This window comes from Postia placenta, assembly GCF_002117355.1.
Source record: "Postia placenta MAD-698-R-SB12 unplaced genomic scaffold POSPLAscaffold_5, whole genome shotgun sequence".
In the NCBI taxonomy this organism is placed as follows: Eukaryota; Fungi; Basidiomycota; class Agaricomycetes; order Polyporales; family Adustoporiaceae; genus Rhodonia; species Rhodonia placenta.
This window is the reverse complement of record NW_020169836.1, coordinates 1,213,942-1,238,049: the sequence shown is the minus strand read 5'-3', so window position 1 is coordinate 1,238,049 and position 24,108 is coordinate 1,213,942. Positions and strand designations below refer to the sequence as shown.

Below are 24,108 nucleotides of genomic sequence, written 5' to 3'. Positions count from 1 at the left end.
ACGGCAAGATGCCCAGCGAGATCAGCCCGATGATGTTGGTAGCGTAACAAAAGCATACCGGTCCGCAAGAGCAGAAGATAAAACTGAGAGCAAGATCTCCGCTGCGCTCCTTGATTAGGTGAAGTAGCAAAACTGGGTTAGCTGTCGAGGGCACTCATTCTGCTCACACTTGTTTACCTATTCTTCCTACTGAACCTACTGAGGATGTAAGGCACGTCCTTCCGTTGAAGTCGTTCTTGACTACTATTAGATAGATGAGGCAACCAGGTTCACAGAAAATCTGTTACGCACATTCTGCTTACATGCTGTACGAGCACGAATGTATTCTTATCCGAAATATACACATGTTTCTCGTCTTTGTGAGATGCTGTCTGTATCGGTGTTTACCGCAAGTCGATCGAGCAAGGCAAGCCCGCCCGGCCCTTCTCGCCACACCGAGCGCAATAGCACGAGCAGAAATGGTTCGATCCCCCAGCGGCCGCACAAGCTGCATAGCTTCGCACACCATCTCGTTCTTAAACCAGTTCCTTGTCTCCTAGTTCGTGTGTTATACCTGGCCTGCTACTCTCCGCAATGGCAACAGTATCCGTACCAGCAAACTCGTTACCGTCGGAGAAGTACCGTGGGGCAGTCGTCGAGGTACTGCGGCCTTTTGCCTTGCGATTTCCACCACGGGACCATCACACTGATCCTTGACGGCCGTGCAGGATCTGCAGCTGCCTCCTGCGTTCGCACTGCCGTCGAGTGAAGCGATCTCGCGGGCCATCGAGCTCGCTTACGAGCGTGACTTCTCGTATATTCCGTGAGTCTATTTGTACTATTACATATTCGAGCTGCCTTTGACCGGTTCGACGACCCACGGCGTGCCATCATCGGATAGGATCCTCGACCAGAAGCGTAGACCAATAGGGTACGTCGATGTCGCCGTACTCAAGGCAAAGTGGGAAGCAAGCGAGGCCAATCCGGTCAGTGTGTCGCAAACTACATAAAATTGGATCATTGCTGATACTTCAAGGTTGGATTGTTAGAGTGACAGAGTGTCGCTATACATGACCAAGTTCGACCGTTCGCACTCGAAAGCATACACGCTGATCACCCCGTCGAGTCCTCTCGCCGACCTGGAGGAATTCTTGCGACATACTATATTCGCCCTTGGTGCGTACACAGCAGATTGCCTATAATCTATTCGTAGTTCATGATAACTATACACAGTCACAGACCGCGACCGCAAATTCGTCCTCGCTGTCGCTACATCACAAGATTTGGAGGTGAGCAAAAGCTGCGCGTTCCCACTAGAAACGCCCGTCAACTCATCTCGTCGTGTCGATCTAGAACTTCGTCTCCCGTCGTGGTTTCTGATACTTTCGCTTTTGTATTGCACTATCGTTTCCCGGTCGGCGTGTCTTCAGTACGATCATGTCCTCAGTCGCTCTGTGCATGTATATTTTTCGGAACCGTCTATCTACTAATGAAACGTCAGTAGAACTGTAAAATTACAAATACGCTACAAGGGTATACGGCAAGATCAGCAGCAAGGAATGTGAACCGAGCGAACACGAAAGCATTCTCAGCATTCGTGTCCACGGATTAAGAACCATAAGCTAGTAAGACAAGGAGTGCTCCTAAACTACATTTCCACAGGAATGGGGGAAGCAGGTCAGTGTTCGGTTGCTACCGCCCACAGGAGAAGTACAACCTAAAAGAGCGAGGGTGGTGGGCCAAGCGGGGCGTCAGCGCGCCTTTCGCCGCCATGGAAGGATACCAAACGCAAGCACAGGTGCCCAGGCTGCCAGTAGTAGCGCAACGTGCTGCGTGCCGAAAGGGGTGGGGACACCGCGGCTGGCGAACATGTCCACAAGTGACGAGATGCTCGCAAGGATCTGCGTCCCGGAAAGAAGCAGCTGAAAGAAGAGCACGCGCCATACCACTGTGCTTTCGTGCGCCGGCCGCGGATCTGGCGCCGAGCGCTCCCATATTGATATCGAATGCGAGTGCGGATGGGGCACCGCGATATGTCCCGCCTGGAATGCGGTGAATTTCCTGTCGGTGATAGACAAGTGCGGACGATCGTCGGAACTGTCGTCCTCGCCCCCATCAACCGCGAACTCCAGGTCCGACTTGGAGCTTGCGCGGGAGGAGGCGTCCGAGTTATGTGCCCAACGGAGCGATCCGCTCATCGCGTCGTTATCGAGGTCCTCGTACCCTGTGATGACCGGTCTAGGCCCGTCGTTGCTCGTGCCACTATACGCACTGAGACTAGGAAAGACGGGGAGTCCAACTGGTGTCGTGCGTGAGCTTGGCGGGTTGGAGGGCGGCGCGAAGAGCATCGGCGAGGGTGACTGCGAGTGATGCGATTGGCTGAAGAAGCTGGTGCGGTCGCCATGGCTGGGTTCGTTCTCGGGGGACGCGCGGGACGAGGGCGGCCGCCACGAGAAGGGAAGGTGGAACCGCTGGGCGTGAGCCACAGTAGGTTGCGTGGGCGCACGCCCAGGGAGGGCTAGCGCAGTGCCAGACGAGATGGAGTGCGGAGGGGTGGGGAGGGCATGGAGCGTCATGCTCGGCGACGACATCGGGGATGTCGCTGCGGGCGTCCTGCGGCTCGCGTCAGGGAGAGGCTGGGACTCGAGTGACGGAAGCGCTTTCAGCTCAAACGCCGCATCGCCCAGGCCGCTTGGGGAGTAGAGTGTGTGCCGTTTGTCCCGGGAAGTGCGGCGCCGAGGGAGGGAGGTGAGCATGTCGAAGACTTCGCCGCGTGGGAGCTGAGAATGAGCGTGGAAGCGCTGCCGGGTGGACAGCAGACAAATTACGCAAGTGCATGAGAGCACGAAGGAGGGGATAGCGAGGAGGAGAGGTAGACCGGCGAAACTCAAAAGGCGGACCCTGCATGGGCAGGCCGTAAGCTGGCGGCAGTGTCACAGAAACATGTAGATAACGACGCACCAAAGGGGATCGGATGCATCGCAGGTCATGTCTACATAGTTACGGACTGCGTGCAGTCGCGAAGAGACAGCAATGTATGCCGTAAACGCTACCGCGGGAAAGCCAATGACCAGGGACAGAAATGCCACGCGAGACCTCAGAGCCTTTTGACTATCACGGGGGTGAGCTCGAGTGAAATAGGTACAAATGGTGTACGACATACATCTCCAGCTCACTGAGAACGCGCGCTCCCTGGGCCCGCAAGATGGCAACTGAAGTCGTGATTGTCATGGTCGCACATAAACTTGTCATGACAAACCATGCCAATGCCTTGAAGGCTGCTTGTGCTGCCGGGGGCTCAGCTTCTCACATTGAACTCGACGTAAGATTAGGAGACGTACCGACGCAAAATGTCAACGGCATGATGTAGGCGTTCATATGCCAAATCATGCCTACAGTCGATACGACGGGATGAATATGTTCTGCAGACTGTGACAAACATGTGCACTCACCGAGACAGAACACAACCTGCAGCGTCACGTTGGCGATCCCGTACGCTATGGGGATCCACAAACCACCCAGCGCAGACACAAACCGAGGCGAGCCGACCAGACTGCACAGCAGACCTATGTGGACACGACAACCCGTTCCGACATTGTGTCATTTCTCAATAACACAATGCACGCACCTGTAGCAGACAGTACGACCCACGCCACCCTCAGCGCAAATGGGAGCATTCGGAGATGGTGCAACGGCGACCTCACCGCGACGAACAGCGGGAGTGCGGGCTAGTGGTACCAGTCCAAGCCACTGGGGACAAGGTTGGGGAAAGGGGACAACGATAAGGCACAACACGGGAGAACTGGCTGGGTAAACTACCAGCCCGGAATGTCTACGGATCGCAGAAGCGTGATGTCGAGACCAGATGCGCTTCTAGTAGAGCCCGTCTATCAATGGCCATCCAGTTAGGTATGTTGGAACCGAGGTCGGGGCCCTCTTCTCGGCAGTCAGGGCAATTCGCTATGCCAAAAAGCGACTTCACAGATATTCTGCTCAAAGTTACGGACACATAGGGCCTGAGACAGATTCGTCATTCCCCGTGCCAGCGTCTGTATCCAGACTCTTTTGAATCGTCATTGGGCTGCAGGCAGTGCTGATATGAGATGCGGATCTCTCGGGCCCAGGGCGTTTGGGGGAAAGGATTTGCTGATGACGGAGATGGAGATGCTCTATCTCGACTGATCGCGTGTAACGATCATAACATGCAGCACCACGTGTGTCGCCTTTCATCTCCGATCGGGACTCGGCGTCTTGACCACTTGCTTCAACTTGGGCCCGGGGAAAATGTAGGCTGCTGTATAGCAGGCAGGTATAACAGGGCTGCAGAGTAGATACCGATGGAACTGAGTACTGTTCGACAATCTCTCGTCTGAAACATGTCGTATTGTCCCGTTGGTGTCCTAGCATCGTTGGTAGATGCATCACACATCAGCGTGCGCCCATCTGCCATAGACATTGCTAGCACTTACTCCACCTAGCCCTCCGCTGTCCGCTTGGTCTCTACGACTTTCGCATCATCGCGCGGAGCTGCGGCAAGAGAGGGTACAAGTCCTACAGGTTCTCTGTCTCCTGCCTCGGCAGACACTGGAGGAGGATTGGGTACCCTCGCATCCTCCGGTACCCACTCAAGTGACACACTCACATCCAATATGTTCTTCCCAATCCCTACCGGGAAGTCCAGCTCCTTCCGTGTCAGTGTAATGCCGCTGCCCTGCCCCGCCTGCCCCGCCTGCCCACGCGGGTGCGGCAGGTGAAACGTCGGGATGAACCAGAACCACCCCATGAATACCTGACACGGCGGGTCTTAGCCGGCCTTCAGTAAAGCCAGAAGGCACACTGCTCACCTGCCCCATGTATAGCTTCACCCGAACCTCTCGGTCAGCGTGCAGCACGACCCCCGCGTCCGTATCATGCCTTGGCGTCTGCAAACCCGCATCACTGATCGATGCCTCACCCGCCGTCGTCTTCTGTCGTATAGTCTCGCGCCTATTGTCGGCAGCGGTCCCGCGCGCATCGCGCATAGCGCTTCCCTCGTTATCGGTCAGCGGGCGCAGCGTGAGCATGCGTGTGGTGGAGATTTCTGAGCCACCCTGCCATGGATACTGTCAGTCAGACAGATGCGCCACCGTCAACCCCGCAGACAGCTCACCGAACTAGTATCACCCTTCCGGGTATCGTCTCCCGCCACACCAAACCGCGCAAACGTGCGGACCATCTTGTTCTTGTCCCACCGATCGTCCTTGAACATATTCGCCAGGCGCTCGTCGTTCATGCGCTCCGATCCTAGTCGACGCTTCCCCATGTCGCCTGCCTCATCTCGAGTGTGCCGCTCCCACCCCTCGAGCGTATTCACCAACTCATCGTCGTAGCGGGCGAGCGACGCCCATATCTGCCCGCGGCTCTGCGCTGCACCCTTCGCGTAGCTCGTGCGCTCGATCAGCGCATTCGCTGCGCGGACAATATTCGTCTTGATACCCGAGAGCTCACGCATACGCACTACGATTTGCGTGAGGCGCATCTTTGACGGCGGCACCTGCGGATCGCCGGCCCAGAATCTTGGCGGGCCCTCATGTGCGATGAGCAGCGACCAGTAGTACAGCCATCGGCGCTGACTCGGGATGCTCACGCCTTGTTTCAATTTCTTCGCTGGTGAAGAGGGCCGCTTCATACGACGGGACGTATGAAGTTCAAGAATATGATCTAGTCTGTCGGAGCGTATCCCCTCCCCTCCCGATTGTGTCTGGTTGACTGATTCGGCAACACGGGCATCCAATTCAGTTGCGACCGAAGTTGTTTGTGTCAGAAGATCGTCGGGGCCGTCATCCGATGGCTCGTCAGACGGCATTGCGTCCATGATCCGTTCGGCGCGAACAGTGGCCTTTTCTTTTTCAGTTGCGCTGCGTGATCCAAGATCCGAGCTCGAAGCATCATCTATGCTGGTGATGAGGTAGGCACAAGCCATTGTGCCAGACCTGCCCTTGCCGGCTGTGGGAGTGCTCCATAAGCAGAGTTCATTCGTTCGATAATAAACGCACCTTTGCAGTGCAACACGACTACTCGCTCAGGCGAGCCTTCGAGCCAAGCACGAATCTCACGCGCAATGAGAGGCATGATAGCAAGAGGAGGCGCACTAGTATTCAATGAGCGAGATCAGCGAGTATACACTAAAACGAAGCAGCTGGCAATTGAAATGCCGGAAACAACAGTCACAAGCCCATCGTGTTCTATGAATGCTGGGTTCCAGAAGACGGCAGCTTGGTCAGGAGAGATGGAAGATTGACCGTACAAATACAGAGAAATGCAAGACGTACTGATGATCAGGGAATGGGTATCTGCTGACCCTTCCGTCGAAAACACTAGAGGGGTATGTGTTCTCGTTCACGGGACAGAAGTTGAAGACCCAGAAGTTCTTCCCATGTCGATGTTCCAAGAACCGTCTCGCGTCTTCACGTCGATTACGATACAGGGACTCAATGCCGGAAGCAGGGTATCCCATAACTATGACCTGATCTGTGACATATGCAAGATCTGTGGTCGTCTCAAAATGTTAGACAGACATTGCCCGCTTCAAGACTTATGGGTGTACCAATTACCGAGATCGAGGTCCAGCTTCTCATCTCGTAGTCTGGATTTATCCCCAGATACCAAGCGGCGAACGAAATCGGTCATTAGGTCTAATGAGATGAGAGTAGAGTGAACGCAGACTCTGCCTCAAACATGAGGTCATAGTATAGCCCCAAACGGAAATTATTGATTTTGTCGGACAATCCCGTTCAGCAGCCTTTAGCAAAATGAGAGCATACGCGACATGTTATAAACATTCGGCGATAAAAGGCAAATTATGGGCGACAATTTGGTTGTTTGAGTAGGAGTAACCTGAGTGAACAACGGGCGCGATCGCGTACAGTCACAGTCGCGTGATCGCGTTGCGACGCGCGTGTCACGCGCCCGAAAGTGACTCATGGATCATGGGATTATCGTAGACATCAGTAAGTACTTTGATAATATTGCAACATTGCATGAATTGTAGCCCGGTGTAAACGCCGCCTAGACATCTCGAACACTTCCCCCGATTTGCTGGTCGAGATCAATATGAAAGCACCTACCAAATGGCAACTCGCAGATTTGTCGCTCTTCCTCGCAACCCCGGAGCAGACAGTCGAATCTCGCAAGCGCTCTGCGCAGGAATGGCGGCGAGCGTTGACTGAGGAGCAATATATCCTGAGGGATATCCTCATGGATGAGCATGAGCACGCAGCGCATGGCAAGGGCGCGACATGGTCAGCATATCCCCTGTATCGTAATCGGACTAAAGCTGACACGGGACTGCAGGGTTCTCGCACCCAGGGCTAATCCATCGACGCTCGATTTCATGTGTTCATGTGAAACGTGAGCGGCAGAGACATCCATATATCCGTTACGAACTCATGACAATGGCAGTTTTCGTCGAGCCGGATTAGTCTGCAGGCTCTCAACGTCGTTGCATGCAGAGGAAGTCACTGCGTACGGTATTGCGTCTGTGTTCACGCCGCTAGAGAAGCGTAGGTGCGGTTACGCGCAACACATGATGCGCCTCCTCCACTGGGTGCTCGCTCCACGTTCCACACTGTCTGCCGACTTTCCCGACGCATGGGGCGCACCTCCTGCGGCACCGGACGGCTTTGGGAATGCTCAATTCTCGGTTCTGTACAGCGATGTCGGGCCCGACTTCTATCGCCTGTGCGGGCCGACGCAGTACCCGGGTAATGGCTGGATCGAAAGAGGTTCGACATTGACTTCCTGGAACGTCCCTCCGTCAGAGGACACATTGTCGTCAAAGATATTGTCATCCACATGGAAGTACCTGACAGAGGACGATGCTATACGCGTCTGGGAGGCGGACGCGGCATGGATGAAGATATATCTGGCTAACATGAGGCCTTCGACGTCGCGCACTTGTTTCACGTTCCTCCCCAACCAGGGTGTTGCCAAATTCCTGATTCACCGCACGATGTCATTCAACAAGGACTTGACTCCGGTGCTGCCGCTCCAGACATGGGGTATCTTGCGCCTCCCTCACGCCAACGCGGGTCTCGAAGACGTCCTCGGCGACGACGAACGCCAGGGGAGCACCTTTGCGACGTGGTCACTCGACCCGACGTCGGCATCAGGTACTCTTATTGTAACACGGCTCCGTGCGACCACGGACACGTTCCCCGAACTCTTTGGCAGGCTCACCGAGTTCTCACGCGAACAGAAGATAGAAAGAATCGAAATATGGGCCCTGCCAGAAACTCTGCAGGGGATCGCGTCGGATCTCGGTGGCGTGACTGAGCAGAGGCAAGAACATTTGTCAGCCTTCAAGTGGTATGGAAAAGAACCAGAGGAGTTAGAATGGATATTCGACGAGAAGTCTGTTGTTCCCTTCGCCATAATCTTGACGAGGCCCGTGATGGACTGCGGCTGGACTGACGTATATTTCACAGATTCTGTTGGTGCTGAGCCATTCACTGTGTCGAGCACTTGCAAATACATACATTTACTACATTTTGGTTGTACAAACATTATGTTATTTTGCCTATACCGAAGCATACTGTACGACGACGCTGGAGGGTTCCTTGTATTCCGCAATCGGAGTAAACGGTATGTCATGCAGGCTTCAGTAGCAGATATGAGTTAGTGTACAAAGTTACACGCAGCGGAGCAGTAGAAGACGAACCCAAAGGCTGTTGGGCCACCGCATGCCAGACCTTCCGGTGTTGTGGTCCACTTTGGCTCGCCCGCGAGCGCAATGACAGTAACACGCAAGCCATACCTGGTTCAATTAGTCACAACCATGGATGAAGTAATGTAACAGTGCATCTCACCGGTAGTCAGGCGTCCCGAGTGCTGCTCCGTTTTGGGAGTCCAGGACAGTAATAAGATCCGGAACAGTGACCAAAACCTGGTGAGGTATGTGAGCACTGTGGTGGAGTTGCTGTCGGGGAAAAGAATATTTACCTTCTTATCGCCGTTAGGCTTCTCAATGTACGCGTACAGGTTTTCGTTCTGGAAAGGAATGATGAGACGGTCATCGGAGGCGTATCCAGGGGAGGTCGAGCTTGTCCCAGTGGTAGGCTCTTCCTCTTCGTCCTCTAGAAGCGGTACAATTGTTACAGAGCCCCACGTGAATCCTTTGCGGACTTCCTGCTCAGCGGCGCGGATGAATATACCCTCGATATGCAAGAGACAAACATATGACTAACACGTTGGACGTCGACGATCTTCCCAATGAACAAGCAAGCGCCATTCTGCAGTTCGAGGATGGCCGAAGGGATGGACTTCAAGTTGTTATGTTTCCTACAGAGCGCGATCGCTCGTCCTATGCGCCATGCCTGTGAGACGGTATGCGTAACACCTGCGCCAGGAATGTCAAGACGAGATACCTGCAGGTGACAACCGATAAACACGGACCATACTGTTGGCACTTGACGCGCGTCAGGGGCGCCATACCAACTCCCGCTCTCGAGCCCATCTCGGTGGCGACGATGCGGAGAATGCTCTCCACCGCCTTAGGATTGGCAGCGCTAGGCAGAAGCTACAACCTCATGGAAGACGAACCAAATGGAAGGACGAAGACCTCGTACCACTGTATTGCCCACGCCGTCAGAGACAGCACAGGGCCAGAGACCGCCAGGAATGTTGAAAGCACCCGGTAGCCTAGCGCCGTCGAAGCATTTGAGACTTCGATAATGACCGCTTACAGATGTGCGACTCACGATTGGTACATCTAGCTGGGCGGTCAGACATTTCATCTGATATTAACGAGAGAGAGCGGTGCGTACGTTTGGATATGCACGGCCCATAAGGTCACCATCGAGAACCTTCTTGCCCATCTCGGCCGCGGTGATCATAGGCTGTACACCATTACCACCACCGATCTCGTCAGAGATAACGCCGGTGACATCCTTAAGTCCCATGTACTTCATCAGAGCACGTATGGAATCGGAAATCTCCGTAAATCCCTGAAGACGTTCAACCTGCACAGTAAAGTTAACCAAGCCTTTTCATGAGAGTCTTCGGAGAACTCACAGACACGCTCGGTGCACCCTAGGGAACATTTGGACATTGTCACTTACGACCAAACCGTCGGACAAGGATCTGCTTACCATCGACATGCAACGCAGGAAGATCGCGTCTTCAGGAGCATCATCCGGGTCAACGACCTATAACGCAAGCGTCACACATGGAAGACTCTCATCGTCGAAGCCACTCACAATGATCTCCTTGCCATTTCGCATCAGCTGACGGGCCATGAGGAAGGGCGGGTACGTCGAACCACCACCACCCGTCCCCAGAACACCACACCCTTCAGCGATCCATTCTGAAGGAGCGTCAATTGTTCAGCGTCGCATTTGAGCGGTCGTCAATATAGTAAACACACCGAGATCGAGTTCAGAAAGATTCCACGACCGATCTGCACGGATTTCCGGTTTGTACGCCTCGATGTCGATGCTCGGCTCTTCCGACTCCTCGTCGACACCAGCCTTCTCGCCTTCCTCGACATTGACGTCATCAGCAGCGTCGAGTTTGCTGTCCGGAGTGGCTACGGCAGCGACTGCCTCAGGCGCAAGGTCTCCGGCTGCCTTGACAATGATACGAGTGGCTTGGTTTGTGACATACTACACAACTGTAAGGCACGATGGCTAACGAGAGTCGGGGCACAGGCTGACCTGAACTGGTAGATTAACGACCTCGACAATCTTGGTCGTACCTACCGGCGAAAACAATATCAGCATTGAGTCAGACCAAGGAGAGCGAAATAACGGACTTGGGTCAGCGCCGGCCTTAATCGCCTTTTCGAGTGCTTGTGCCTTGAGGCCCTCGATGATATCGCGGATGTTGCGGCCCTCCAGTAACTCAATGGTATCAATCTCACCTGCCACTATAACACAATGTTCATAAGAGCATGCAGACCTCAACGCATATGAACTTACCCTTCGCCATGGCTGCACCAACTGCATTTGCGACACCAAAGTGCGGAGGCCGAAGGATCTCACCCACACCGGCCAGTTCATCAGGAGCAATAATGCTACCGCCGCCGACAAGAAGCACCGTAATGTCTTCGGGGGACGTCTTCATCCTGCACGCACATCAATGGCCAATTCACGACAATACAAATACAACGCACTTGTCGATGATTCCCTCCAGCTGTTTCTTGATGCTCTTGCCGGCCTTCTCGACGACTTCAGGACTGACGTCGCCTACTCGGTCCTTCGCACCCAGGTCAGCGCGCCCGCTTGCGACGACTATATCTGTCGCGGTCAACACCTCTCCTCCAAACACCCTCGCGTCCCGCGTGAGGTAATGCCCGACGGAGTCAGGCCCAACAGAGACGTGCAGGCCCTTCGGCGTCTCGTGTGCCCTGACGCGCGACCCGCCGCCCAGCCCAATCGATTGCACGTCCGCCATGGCAAAGTTCGTGCGCACGCCGCCAACCTCGATGAACGATGCCGCCTGGCGCGGAAAGCCCGACGGGAGCAGCACCCCGACATCTGCGGTCGTCCCGCCAATGTCGACGACGATCGTCGACTTGCGCGTCTGGGAGGCCTTCTGCTCGTCGAGGCCCGCGAGGAACGCCGCCCCGCGCATCGAGTTGGTTGGCCCAGACGCGAAGGTGCGGATCGGCAGCTGCGCCGCGGAGGCGGCCGTCGTCAGCGTGCCGTCGTTCTGGGTGAGGAAGAGCGGGCAGGAGAGGTTCAGTGCGCGCATAGCGTTCTGGAAGCCGCGGATGGTGCGTTGGGCGAAGGTCAGGATGGACGCGTTGAGGATGGACGCATTCTCGCGTTCCAAGAAGCCGACCTGTCCGACTGTAGCCGGCAATTAGCAGGAGAACTGACTGAAGTTCAGTTACTGACCATCACGGGAGCAGACGATGTTGACCGAAGAACCCAGCTCGCGCTCTATGATTGCCTTCGCAGCAGCTTCATGTTTGCCGTCGTTATCGAGCGGCGAGTAGACACCACATAGGACCACCTAGATAGCAGCTCTAAGCGTACAATTCCACAAGCTGCCGCCGATATTCACATTCTTCAAACCTTTCTCCTTGATGAGCGCACACTGCTCAACGACCTGCTCCTCCACTAGCGGTACAATTTCACGGCCATCAACTAGCATACTGTTAGCACGATATGTGGACTGGATAGCTTACAACTTACTTTGCAGGCCCCCGTCGACATAGCCGACATGACCCTCAGTTAGAGTACGCAGTCGAAGGGGGAAGTCGATGAATGGTGGGCACTGCTTCGTGTACGGACCACACAGACGAATCACAGCTACCTTGGCAAGCCGCCGGGCATCCGCCTCCAAGACTGCATTGATGAAAGCGGTCGTACCGATGCTGAGGCAGGAGACCTTTTCCGGAGGAATGCCAGCGATCTTCAAAACCTCGCGCACTGCGATTTCAATCCCGTCCGAGACATCAGGAGTGGTAGGGGCCTTGAACTGGGCCAGTACGCCCCTCGAGGGTTCGTGAAGGCGAGTCACGTCGATGAGCACGCCGTCAGTGTTAGTGCCTACAGGGCGGGAATCAGCATAAGGGTATTAGGAATGCAGCAAATCCATTCTAAGAGAGGAGCCATCGCCATTTGTGGATCTGCGCGGTTGTAGAGCCTTGGTCTAGCTCGGTAACCCCATTGACAGAGAGCGTCCTCTTCACGATCACAATGGATCGACAATGATCGCCAATCACAAAATGGAACAAGTGCTCACCTCCGACATCAACGCCAATTCGCAACATATTGGCACCTTGCTTTCTTTGCCCAAACGACTGGTTGAAAGTGCGAGGCTGCCCCCTCGTCGAGTACTTATCAGCACCGTAGCCTACAGCGAGTGCAGATAACCAGCTGTAGATGCCGATAGCACGAATACATCACGCCAGTAAGAAGAACACCGAGAAATCGGTTCGATATGACCACCGTGCAGTCCGTCCGACGTAGTCGGAGTAGTAGTGCCTGGTATTGTGAGGCTACAGCTTAGAGACCATGCGTTGTGCATCTCGGAGTGGCATGGTTGTCTTCAATGCAGACCAAGAATGAAGCACTCGATGGCTTGAGAGAAATGGGCGTCATGCGAACAAGGAGGGTGGATTTGTGGATCTGAAGACATGAGACCGTTGCTGATTATCCCCGCCAAGAAATAACCCACTCGGTATTGGCAGGCCCAAGGGGGACCGGACGCGAGTCAGTTTGGTGCCGGGGGTCCCAACTTCGATTTTCAATTCGAATTTGTTATATTCCATCTGTGCTCTGCGGATCATGCGATTTCGTTCTACAAGTTTTGGTAGCTTCATCAGCGTATCATCTTATCTCGTTCACCTGCGACAACGCTTTTAGCGCTGAGCATAAAAAGATGTAGTCTAATCTTATCAAGTAGTGCCTTGACCTGGGTGAATCCCCCCTATCGAGTTCTGATCCCCCGAAAGGAGACCCTGGCGGAATGTTACATCTAAATCCCCTGAAATGTACATGCCAAACACCCTGAAGGCAAGGCTTCATGGCCGAGGCGTGATCCTCTGACCCCCGAAATTGACCTCCAAGACGTGCCATGCTTGTGACGTCACATTACGTTAATTATTCTCGATATCAAACGCTTCATCGGCCATTATTTCATATCTGGAAATGTCGTTGACGCAGTATTGATAATGGTCAGCGCTTGAACTTGTCATGGACGGAACCCCTATACTACCAGTCTCTGGCACGGTCCGCTGCTCAATTGATTAAACGTTTTAAGGCTACTTACCAGTTCATATATATATATATATGGGCCGCGTTTGAAAGCTGTGATGCTATAATATAATCGGATAGCGTATACAAGAAGACAAGCAATGAGTACTCGAGTACGTAGGGCTACACTATTGACTACGCATTCTGCGATAATTATAGTACAGTGATATGTTGGGGCCATATGCCCCACGCGAGCTGAAATAGTTATCTGACACATAGTAAATACCCACCAGTAAAAATGTTGCATATGGTTCAGAACTTCTTCTGCAGAAAACCTTTGCCAGCATCCCACAATGCGCGCTCGAGCACCTTCATCCCCGCAAGCACCTTCTCCTCTTCTAGTCGCCCGCCTACAACCTGCACGGCCACCGGCAGCCCATGCATCGCGCTTGCGTCGTACAATGACCATGCACTCCGCGCGGCGTCGTTCAACTGCAGATACGAATCACTCTGCTGGAAGTCTGCCGGCAGTCGATCGAGTCGCTCGTCGACGTGCGTAACCGGCTGGACGCCGGCGGTGACATCTAGCTGTGTGATTGCACTAGATATCAGACCAAATGCCAAGCAAGAAGAGGAAGCACACGCACGACATTAAACAAAAACGCCGAACCGGCAGACACCAACGTGGCTACGCCGCTCATGCCAAGCGGGATAGCTGGAAGCGCATGCACAGGCGTAATTATAAAATCGATTCCCTGTTCCTGCTGCCTTGCGAACCACGCTGCCTTGTACGCCTCTCGCGCAACAATCAGCGCGTTCACCTCCGCCACAGACTTGGTATGTAGAACCTCAATGAGCTCGGCCCAGCGGTCGTTCCGCCCCGCCGGACGCGACATGAGGCGTAGCCAGAGAGCATAAATCAGTTTCATGAAATACGGCATTTGGACCAACTGAACGGTTAGCGCCTGTGCACCATTGCAGAATTCGCCGCGGCGTAGAGGTGTGGAGAGGCTGGCACCTGGGTCGTGTCAATTAGCTTAATGAACGTAGACCATTCACCCCACCCCCGTCGCGACACACCTCCATCGCAGAAGGCTAGCTGGAAGCCGATCTTGAGCCCTTCAACGGGGTCCACTGATGGAGAGCTGGCGGCGCGTGCATGAGGCGACAACGCCTAGCATAGGAAGAGGAAGGGGGACTAACAAAAAATCAACTACTTCGTGCCCGGCTCTCCTCAGGGCGTCTATTGACTCTCGCATCCCGCGCACGACCGCAGGCGAAGGTGGAATCAGACCTGCCAAACCGGTTCGGGTTCGTCAGCCTCGACACCTGCCAGGGTATAAAAGAAGCCCATACCGTCGGACCAGAGTACGCCCCATTTCGCCTTCCGGCCTTTCAGTACGAAATCAACGGGACGCCACGCGAGCGGTATACACTGCATCGTCCGACGGCAATCGGCGAAAGCAGTCGGTCAGCACCCACGAGCTAGGACACCGGCGCACGGATGCGAAGAGGGAGAAAATCACACGTACGGTATGGTCGTACCGCCAGGGTTCCATTTGCACTACACGTTTCCAGAACTCCTCCAGGTCATCGAGCGTGCGTGCAATTGGCGCAGTCACGGTCGGCGCACCCTCGTTACCGGGTGCACAGGTCATGCAGCCATACGCCGGAAAGCGGCCTACGGACCCCTTGACCGAGTATACGCCGCACCAGCCCGCGGGAAAACGCACGCTCCCCCCGATGTCCGTGGCGACCTCAACGACACTGCCCTGATACGCAAGCAATGCACACCCACCGCCGGTCGATGCGCCGGGGCTGTACGCGGTGTTGTATGGGTTTGCGGTCTCGCCAAAGAGGTCGGACTTGGTCTCGATGGATAGCAGGCCCGCAGGGACCGTCGTCTTGACTGGCATCAGTGCACCAGCATCTCGCAGGAGGCGCACTAGCGGTGCAGACGTCTCCTTGGGATGTCCAGCGCGTGAGGAGTACCCGAGTGTTGTGTCGTGCCCAGCAACGTCGATGCAATCCTTCAGGCTTACAACTATGCCCGAGAGCGGCTTGTCAGCCGGAACGCAGTCCTCCCTGATCTCGTCGAACATGATGTCGGCGAGGCAATTGACTGAGTCATGTGCAAGAATGGCCCTTTTGCCGTATGCATGAAGTATGTCGCAGGGCTGGAGGTGATTCGAGTTACACGAAGATACTACTTGTGATAGCGACAGTGCAAGGATCTTCTCGTCGAACTCTGTGAGAGGCTCCGTGTATATCGGGGGAAGATACTGTCTCTGGTTCTTAATTTCCTGCTGCTTCCGCTCACTATAAACACGGCTTCGGTCGCGTAATCGATGAGAACGGCCAACTCACTCACCAATCGGCACGGTGCTTCGAGGAGAACATGGCAAGGATCAGGGGCGCCTGCTTGGCGGTGGACGGGATATTCGATCTGTATAAATACATGGTCAAAAGGCGGCTGATAGTCAAAACCGCAACGTTGATCGTGACGCCCCATGCATCGTGTACAGGTTAGTGGCCGAGGGGCGACACGCCGCAGAGGACGGAGAAAATGATGGCGATGTTGCGCGCTTTACTTCGGGGGAAGACTAGCCACAATGAGCTAGTCTGCTCCTCCTTACGTTAATTCGAGCGTCCCATCACCTTCCCAGGGTCCAGCGGTTCCGTGAGGAGAGCGCAAAATTAGGCAGACGAACAGCGGTCTAGGACCGCATCATGACAGCCCTGAAGCAGATTGGCTGTCTACGCGTGGGTACGACAGTTCTAGTCGATGTACGCGTGATGTGAGCAGGTGTATAGCTGTTAAAATAATACTAGGCTACCATCGTGTTGTGCTAATAGCTCATCATGATCAGTGGCGGTGGTGGCGGATAGCAATCGCTTCCGCGGGAATTCTGACAGCTGGAATAGCCGAGGCGCCTGACCAGGTACCGCGGCCCAGGAAGGCACTCGATGCCGGATTTCTACCGCAATGACCCAGTCGGGCGACAACACCGAGGTTTATTCGTATCTTTCACGACCTCGGGCTCCGCTCAAGTCAGACATGAAGGCGTTTGCGGTAGTAATGGTATGTAAAATTATCAGCTTCCGATGAGTCGGGTTTGGGATGTTCAAGACACACGGAGATTGAAGCGCTAACGTACCGCGCTGAATTTTCCTCCCTGACCGCATGCTTTCATTTTAGCTCAAAAGACGTCATTTGCAGACGATATCCGCCGGCTTCTAAAGGGTAACTGACAATATTCATGGGCCAACTTGAATGACCGGCTCCACGGCGAGTCGGATGGGAAGCGAGACGAGGTCGGAAAAGAAGCAAGACGAGTCGAAGGCCGGCAAATGAGGCTGCTCGAAAAGTGTGCGCCAGGTCCGTCATCGCAAGTGGGACAACAAGAAAGCCTAAGGTCATAGACCGACTCGCCGGCGATCAAATCGCACACCATCGCGAAGGATCTCTGCGTCCACATCTGCGTGCCCAGCTGCAAACTCAAGGAGTTGCTCCTCAAGTCGATACTAGTGCACTCACAGTTTATCGATATCAAACACTGCGTTGCGCGTAATTGCCGCAAGGCGCGGCCACTAGATGATACCCGTCCGGCAAACTTCACGTGGAACATCGTTAGCGTCCGACATTGCTCGGAATGCGGGGAACTTGAGATGCCTACTTGCTGATGCACTGCTCCGACCGCTCCACGTAACATCGCATCTATCCCTTGTTGAAGAATCTACCCGTGCCATCACCAGCATCGCGTGTGGTGGACAGGCCCATTGAGTATCGCGCGGAATCAAAAGGAGGAATTGAACATGCCAAGTTTGGTGTGCCCGAGAGGTCACATTCGCGGACAGCGTAGGACATGTTGAGAAGATGTGCGGTATATCCCCATCTGCTCGACGCTAGTGGCTGGCACAGGGCATGAAGCAGAAGATAAGCCGCAAAGGCCACTGCCCTGGTGCCAACGCCGTCGCTATCTCAAATGCTGCCAGGAAATGTGCATGCACCAGAACCTTCGTTCATGACAGCGCAGTCTCGAAACTGTCGTCAGTAGATCTTTCGTCACAGCGAGGAGGAAGACCGGATACAGCCTTGATGTATGGCATTCGCTGCGTCGACGCGATGGCGACGCTCGGACAAACATTCGTAAATAACGCGTATGTAATTGCCTCGACGCGTGACCCGCGTTTGTTGTGACTTCCCACCCCCAAAGACCCTTTCAGCCATACGCAGACATACAGTCCTGCCGGCCGCGCAACTCGACTGGAGCACATACCAATAATGTTTCAGCATACTCTTTTGTTCCCGTCGCCCAGTACGCCTTCGAGGCCCTCACGGCACGCCGGCTACGCTCACCAGCCCCAGAACTCCTCTCCCCTTGCGTCTTCCATACCCTCTTCGCCGACATCGTCCCCAGGAGCCGAAGCATCTGCACGACGGCGTTCACAATACAAGAGTCATGCTCTAAGTTCGCCCACTGCCACACGCACGCGACGCCGCGTCACACTGGGTGACCTGTCCGCCCCGCGTTTCGGCCCAGATGACACGCCCGCCAAGGCAGAGGAGGCACCCCGTAAGACTGTCCTGCGGGAGCGCTTGCGCGCACGGTGTTTAGAGCGCGCTCTTCGTGACAGAGAGCGCAAGATCGCGGGCAGGCGCCACGCCCGGAGCGAGGCAAGCAGCGACGGGGACGATGATATCATGGAAGACGACGACGACGATGAGGAGGAGGACGACGAGGCGGTGATCAATGACGAGGTACTTGCCACTCTTTCATTCCCAACAATTCCCAACAGCGTGGCACTGGCACTGACTGGCGGCGGCGGCGTACGCAGCTCTTTCGTCGGCTGATTGCGAACGGGCGGCGGAAGCAGCAGCACCAATATCGGCTCTCGTACGCGTACGACGTCGGTTCCTCGTTCGACCCCGACATGGAGGACATCAATGAGTGGGAGCAGGGTCCGCTCGGTGCGTTCTGTTCCATCTCCGCTGGCCTTGTGTCGTGCCCAGCCGATAAGATGACCGCTCCCCACCAATTGTGCCGGGATGTAACGTCTTATCGCTTGGGGATAGACGGGTGCAATGCCCTGCTTCTTTCCGCTTCCGTCGGTCGGTGAAGGCTGACCGGGTGCTCTTCGCTTTCGCCGCGCAGACCCGCCACCGATCAGCACCACGCCTGAGGACCTCGACGAAGAGGAGCTTGCAGCATACGCAGAAGAAGCAGCGTTACTGGAGGATCTTCGGCCTGAAGACCTCTACAGCCTCAGCGACCTAGACGCCTGGGATGTGCCCGAGGCACCATTGCCGCCACTGCCGCACGACAAGGGAAAGGGCAGGGAGCTCCCTCCGACGACGGACGGCGATGTCGATATGACGACGTCGTGAAATCATGTATTCGGACAACAACTTCCATTTTCGTCTGGCATGGGTGCATTGTTCAGTGTTCTCAAAATAATCTTGGAACAGTACTGCCTCGTTCGTGGCAGTGGATTGCAGTCCACGTTACGGCGTGTTTGAGCTGTACCGGAGACTCATGGCGGCGCATGTTCCTTGTTAGCAATGATGCATCTTGACATCTCAACCGGCTGCTGCTCCATACAGCCTGTATGCTGTCCTTCTCCCGCGAGTCTATTCAGCGAGATCATGCAAGGACCCGAATTGCATCCGAGTGAGGCGGTTCTTGCAGAACCCTAGCTTGCGATACGCACGCATGCTTCATCTCATCGGGGCTGAGCAAGTATGTACGTGAACCAAGATCAACGTTGACGATGATATACATTGAGACCCATGGACGAGATCATGACTAACTACAGGACGCTACATAATTACAACGGGGATGCATACACGTTAAGGTCATTACGACGTAATTGGCTGCGTACATATAATAGCAGGATGCATAGGATTTCATATCCAGGTCCATTGTGCACATCTATATGTCACTGAGAAGCTGTAGAGCACGAACCGATGAATGCATGAGTCCGAAATAATAATGCGCACCGACCACAACTCCTTATCATCGTACACCAACGCCTGCGACCCCGCGCGAGAAGTTGCCACATTTAGCCCGCGCCGGACTCATCTTCATCGCCCTCCCACCGCTTCTCCAGTCCTACGCGTCCATCTCCGTCGCCGTTCACGTATAGCCATGCCTCGAGCCGGCGGCCCAGCTCGCCACCGCGCCCGCCACAAATGTCGCCCGTCGCATTCAGCAGCTTCTCCTTCTCCTTCTCAACCGCAACGACCTTCTTCGGCAGGCCCTTCGCGCGTGCGGGGTTCTCGACCTTCGGCAGCTTCTCGTTGTCGCTCGCCGAATCGGTGAGCGTCGGCGACCCAGACGTGCGCGAGCTCGGCGTCGCGCTGCCCACGGGCGTGTGCTCGTCCACCGTGGTGTCTTCCCAGCTCTTGAACCAGTCCTCCTCCTCTTCCTCAGGACCCAGGATGCTGGGAACGAGCCCCTCCTCCCACCCATCCCACTCGATGCACCGGTGCGCCATGCGTAACCGCGTGCCGTGCACTTCATGGTACAGCCACTCAGCAGCGACGGCGGCTAGGTCCACCTTCGTGCCGTTGACCGGGGTCTCGCACGGGTGCCGCGCCATCCTCTCAACTGTGGCCCGGAAGATCTTCGCAGTGAACGGGCTCGACTGCAGGAAGGTCGGAACATGCGCGCATGCCCACAGTGGGCGCGTCGTGGTAGCTTCCCAGTCAATGATGCATGTCTGTGACAGGCACCTCATCAGTAGCCAATAGACAACACACCAAGGTAACACTTACAATCTTCGAGTTGTCGTGCTCGTCCACGAACACGTTCTCCAAGCTCAGATCGTGGCAATCAAGCCCGAATTCCTCCCCACCGCCCGCCACACCCTCCTCGTGGCTCACGACGGTGAGCCGCTCCATCATGTGCACGAACCGCTCCATCTCGTGGCGTACCTTCTCCTCGCGCTCGCGCAGGTGCGCGACGAGGAACGTCGTCCGCTGCATCCGCCGGTAGTCGCGGTACATCGAGTCGCCCGGACCCTCCCACTCGCCCTCGCTCTCCTCCCAATCCCACTCATCGCTCGTGTCGCTCTCGTCGCCCGCCAGCGCCTCCACATGGTGGTGCCGCGACGCTGCGATCTCGCCCGGGTCCAGGTGCAGCCGGTGCGGGGCCGCCTTGCCCTCATTCTCGAGCACCACGCCGCGCACCTCGCGCTGTGCACATGCATGCAGGTACGCGTGAGTCGTCCGCCACGGACCGCGATCGATCTCCTTCGGGTGGGTGAGGTCCCCGCGGTGCGAGCCGAAGAACGGCCACGACACGATGGGCCCGACGTGGAACTGGGTGGAGGTCGACGCGCGGGCGGAAGCCGACAGCGCGTGGCGCACAAATTGAGGCTGATATGAGGCGACTGTCGGCGTCGGCGCAGCAGAGTCATGCACTGGGTCGGGGTCCGGTCCGACATAGAGGGAGCCGATCCGCGGGAAGCGGTGTGCAAAGAGCGGGACGATGAGTGCCGCGATGTTGTCCATCAGCGTGATCAGCTCGTTGTGCGGCATGGATTGGAACACCTTGGCTAGCGGGACGCCGGGGGCCTACGTAGAGCATCAGTCTGCGATATACAGGAAACACGGGGGCGAGCACACCTTGGACATGATGATGTACTCGCCGCCGAGGCGATTGTATGGGTTCGCGTCGTAGTGGTAGACCGTGGGCACAGGGATGTCCGTGTGTTCTCGCAGGTATTGCATGGTCGCGATCTCCGACTCGGTCTTCAGGCGAGGCATGAAGCGGCGAGCGACGCGAGCAACTACCTCACGACCATCGCACAGTGTGATAGCGTAACCCTAAGATAGAGATTGAACAGGTCAGTGCTCGACGTAAATTGCATATGGGCACACAGAGTGGGGCCACAGGCCTAATCAGACATGGGCAGAGAGAAGACGAATGTCTCGCAGCAAACATACATCCACTGTCGGGTCTGTAAGTCGCAGGTCTAGAGCAAACCGCTCTACAGCAGTCGTGTAAAGCTTGACAATGCTTGTCGTCAGCACAAGTCAAGTCTCCTCCAATCAGTGAAATGCCATGAGAAAGGAAGCGCCTTTAGACCCTTGTTCTCCGACTGTATGATCCGAGTCTATGGGATTCCGACGATTCATTTCGCTGCCATCCCTTTACAAAGTGCGCCCGACAAGACACCGGCGGCGCGCAGGGAGATCCGAAGAGCAAATGACGAGATTTCGCGTAGCCTATATCTTTGTGTAGGCAGTTGATTGGGGAATGGTAACAAACCCAGTTGTTTAATCACGACCACACGACGGAGATGAAACGGCGTTCTTCCATATCGCTCTCACACTGAGAGCGGGACCGAGCCCTCTGCAAGAATGACTGTGATGACCATCTGCCTCCGAGAGCAGGCTTCAAGTAACACCGAGGCCTCGAGGCCTTCATGATCGATACGTCCTTAGTCCGAGTCGAGTAAAGTGAGACCCACCTTGTGGAATGTCCCTAACGAGCGAGCCGCCGACGTTAGCCCCTCGGACTGCGCCTCAACGATGGAGACACTCACCTGCACCCAGGAACCTGACCCGCACGACGTCTGTGCCCATCCTCTCCTGCACAATGTCCTTCAGGAGCTTACGGTCCACCTGAAATGGCGGATGGCCATGAATGGCGGCATCCGCCTTCGCTTCCTCCTTGCGGTCGGCGTGCTCGATATCCCAGTCCCAGACAAGCGGTGGTTTCGTACACAAGTCGGGCTGCATAGGCGTGTGCAATGCAAAGGTCTCCGAGGACGCCACTGGGATGTTCGGAAGCGCTATGGGCGCGAGGTTGTCGCGGTGCATGGCTGGTATACCAGCTGTGGCTGACGCTGCAGTGTTCATTCGCAGAGCTTTGTTGCCAGAAACTCGCCAGTGCGCGGGGGATTTCGTCGAGTGCAAACGGTAGAGGCTGCGTAGATATAAGGCTCGAAGCCGTCGGCTGGTGGTTCTGATTGAAATCACGTACTTGAGTTTCTTGGGGAAACCGCGCTCGGCGTGTTCACGTTCGCTAACCGCCGCATGTGATAGAAGGAGCGCGGGCATGATGTCCTCCTGTGTCGCGGCTACGAACACGCAACTTTGAATTATTTCTTTCATGCTCTTGGCTATATATACATGATTCTATCTACACCGCCGCACGCCGCAAGGGCAAGGGCAAGGGCAAGGGTAATCCGCCGCTCTGTCTCCGCACATCGCAAGAGTTGCATCCCCACCGAACGTGCACCGAAGACGAATTGGTGCAATCCTTCGGCTTTTCGGATATAAGTTCGTCATCGGCCCTGACTATGTTAGGCGCCGCTCAGCGCCGTCGACGCAATTGTCAGCATTCTTTGATCAAGATCAGGGCGCTGCGCACCAAAAATGGCGTTTCCCCGTGGGCAAGGGGCGGGCTTGGCCTTGGCAAACTTCCAATATCGGACAATTCCGTCGCACCGCTCGTCTACAGGCGAACAGGAAGCGAAATACCAGTACTGCGAGCAGCGCGCCGAGGTGCCAGGACGTGCACACTTGAATGCATGGCAACAGGAAGAGATACGACCAGAGATAAGCACCAGAGTCATGTAGATCCGACCGCGCCTTCGAAAGTGGCGCGGTGGGCCTCGCCCACCTCCCCGCTAATCGTGGGCCGAAGTGGCAAAGAGCAATTAATTGCAGTGTGGGGTGTGGACCCGAAGGTGAATTGAGCGCGTCTTGCCGGTCGCACTGGTAATACTGCCGAGACGCATAGGCGCGATCCCGGGCGCGCACAATGGCGGCTGCCAGTCTGCCTTTGATGACTTGATGCTACGGCCTGCGCTCGCCCTCCCGCGGGAACTGGAGAAGGAACTCACTGCATTGCTTTCGGACTTAGAGCGGGCCTCTGTGGCGCGCCATATCCGCGTCGGTGAGGGCTGCTCCTAATCGTGTGAAGGCGGCAGTCGCGCTGCTTCATATTGTCCAGAGTGAGTCAGCCCGCCTGGCGAAGAGGGCGGGCACCGCGAACACAACTCTCGGAACTACGAGGTCCGGTGACACAGTGATATAGAGTGTTTTCATATAGGTTCCGGGTGCGGGAAGATACGCCAAGGCGAGTTACCGAGCAGTGGGCTCTCCAAGTGGGGCTCGGTCCCGATCGAGATACTATGTGCCGCGGGGTAGTCTGAGGCTGGATGCATCTAGTCCACTGCCAGCCCTCAGTCACAAGATGACACGACCCCCGATCCTGAGAGGGTATACCTAGTAGAACATGTCAGGTAGGATATCTGAAATTCTGCAAGGGAGCCCTCTGTTTAGGTAGTCAAATACAAAAGCAGGATGTCCTGAACAGGAAAGACTATAAGCTAACGCTGTATCGTGAAGTCCGTCATGAAGGCTCAGTGATGAATGTGTACGTTGCCAGGTCGAGGGACATACTGTGTATACGTCCGAAGCGACCGAACA

General features: G+C 55.6%; 8 protein-coding genes across 8 annotated transcripts; 3 read left to right on the top strand and 5 right to left on the bottom strand.

The window, feature by feature from the left end:
• Positions 1-573: 573 nt before the first annotated feature.
• On the top strand, positions 574-1,359 carry POSPLADRAFT_1140095 (hypothetical protein; the record flags this gene model as incomplete). Its single annotated transcript, XM_024485128.1, has 6 exons — positions 574-639; positions 708-802; positions 881-965; positions 1,029-1,155; positions 1,213-1,268; positions 1,333-1,359. The coding sequence occupies 6 exons, from the start codon at positions 574-576 to the stop codon at positions 1,357-1,359; spliced, it is 456 nt and encodes a 151-aa protein (XP_024340264.1).
• A 336-nt stretch (positions 1,360-1,695) lies between these two features.
• On the bottom strand, positions 1,696-3,656 carry POSPLADRAFT_1065711 (hypothetical protein; the record flags this gene model as incomplete). Its single annotated transcript, XM_024481987.1, has 6 exons — positions 1,696-2,880; positions 2,941-3,090; positions 3,143-3,266; positions 3,321-3,401; positions 3,432-3,545; positions 3,608-3,656. 6 exons carry the CDS (start codon positions 3,654-3,656, stop codon positions 1,731-1,733), a joined length of 1,668 nt encoding a protein of 555 aa, XP_024340263.1. The 3' UTR covers positions 1,696-1,730.
• A 797-nt stretch (positions 3,657-4,453) lies between these two features.
• POSPLADRAFT_1045811 (hypothetical protein) lies at positions 4,454-6,648 on the bottom strand (the record flags this gene model as incomplete). Its single annotated transcript, XM_024478868.1, has 6 exons — positions 4,454-4,768; positions 4,824-4,901; positions 5,129-5,964; positions 6,015-6,109; positions 6,291-6,507; positions 6,573-6,648. 6 exons carry the CDS (start codon positions 6,646-6,648, stop codon positions 4,454-4,456), a joined length of 1,617 nt encoding a protein of 538 aa, XP_024340262.1.
• Positions 6,649-6,940: 292 nt separating this feature from the next.
• Positions 6,941-8,460, top strand: POSPLADRAFT_1055525 (hypothetical protein; the record flags this gene model as incomplete). The annotated part of the gene is made up of 5 exons (XM_024480652.1): positions 6,941-6,968; positions 7,031-7,259; positions 7,312-7,368; positions 7,420-8,370; positions 8,445-8,460. The coding sequence occupies 5 exons, from the start codon at positions 6,941-6,943 to the stop codon at positions 8,458-8,460; spliced, it is 1,281 nt and encodes a 426-aa protein (XP_024340261.1).
• A 76-nt stretch (positions 8,461-8,536) lies between these two features.
• Positions 8,537-12,736, bottom strand: POSPLADRAFT_1055524 (hypothetical protein; the record flags this gene model as incomplete). The annotated part of the gene is made up of 21 exons (XM_024480651.1): positions 8,537-8,615; positions 8,678-8,773; positions 8,826-8,902; positions 8,959-9,144; positions 9,204-9,355; positions 9,412-9,535; positions 9,585-9,657; positions 9,717-9,727; positions 9,783-9,977; positions 10,030-10,047; positions 10,107-10,163; positions 10,215-10,321; positions 10,382-10,619; positions 10,671-10,711; positions 10,769-10,882; positions 10,935-11,080; positions 11,129-11,807; positions 11,856-11,973; positions 12,025-12,107; positions 12,156-12,512; positions 12,709-12,736. The coding sequence occupies 21 exons, from the start codon at positions 12,734-12,736 to the stop codon at positions 8,537-8,539; spliced, it is 2,979 nt and encodes a 992-aa protein (XP_024340260.1).
• Positions 12,737-13,973: 1,237 nt separating this feature from the next.
• POSPLADRAFT_1045789 (hypothetical protein) lies at positions 13,974-16,061 on the bottom strand (the record flags this gene model as incomplete). The annotated part of the gene is made up of 7 exons (XM_024478861.1): positions 13,974-14,249; positions 14,309-14,679; positions 14,742-14,806; positions 14,865-14,955; positions 15,018-15,096; positions 15,194-15,980; positions 16,033-16,061. 7 exons carry the CDS (start codon positions 16,059-16,061, stop codon positions 13,974-13,976), a joined length of 1,698 nt encoding a protein of 565 aa, XP_024340259.1.
• Positions 16,062-16,647: 586 nt separating this feature from the next.
• Positions 16,648-19,050, top strand: POSPLADRAFT_1138984 (hypothetical protein; the record flags this gene model as incomplete). Its single annotated transcript, XM_024484978.1, has 7 exons — positions 16,648-16,743; positions 17,085-17,291; positions 17,418-17,489; positions 17,584-17,711; positions 17,982-18,423; positions 18,462-18,633; positions 18,818-19,050. 7 exons carry the CDS (start codon positions 16,648-16,650, stop codon positions 19,048-19,050), a joined length of 1,350 nt encoding a protein of 449 aa, XP_024340258.1.
• Positions 19,051-19,422: 372 nt separating this feature from the next.
• Positions 19,423-22,410, bottom strand: POSPLADRAFT_1180391 (hypothetical protein; the record flags this gene model as incomplete). The annotated part of the gene is made up of 5 exons (XM_024488754.1): positions 19,423-20,384; positions 20,440-21,240; positions 21,292-21,492; positions 22,140-22,153; positions 22,215-22,410. The coding sequence occupies 5 exons, from the start codon at positions 22,408-22,410 to the stop codon at positions 19,725-19,727; spliced, it is 1,872 nt and encodes a 623-aa protein (XP_024340257.1). The 3' UTR covers positions 19,423-19,724.
• Positions 22,411-24,108: the final 1,698 nt, after the last annotated feature.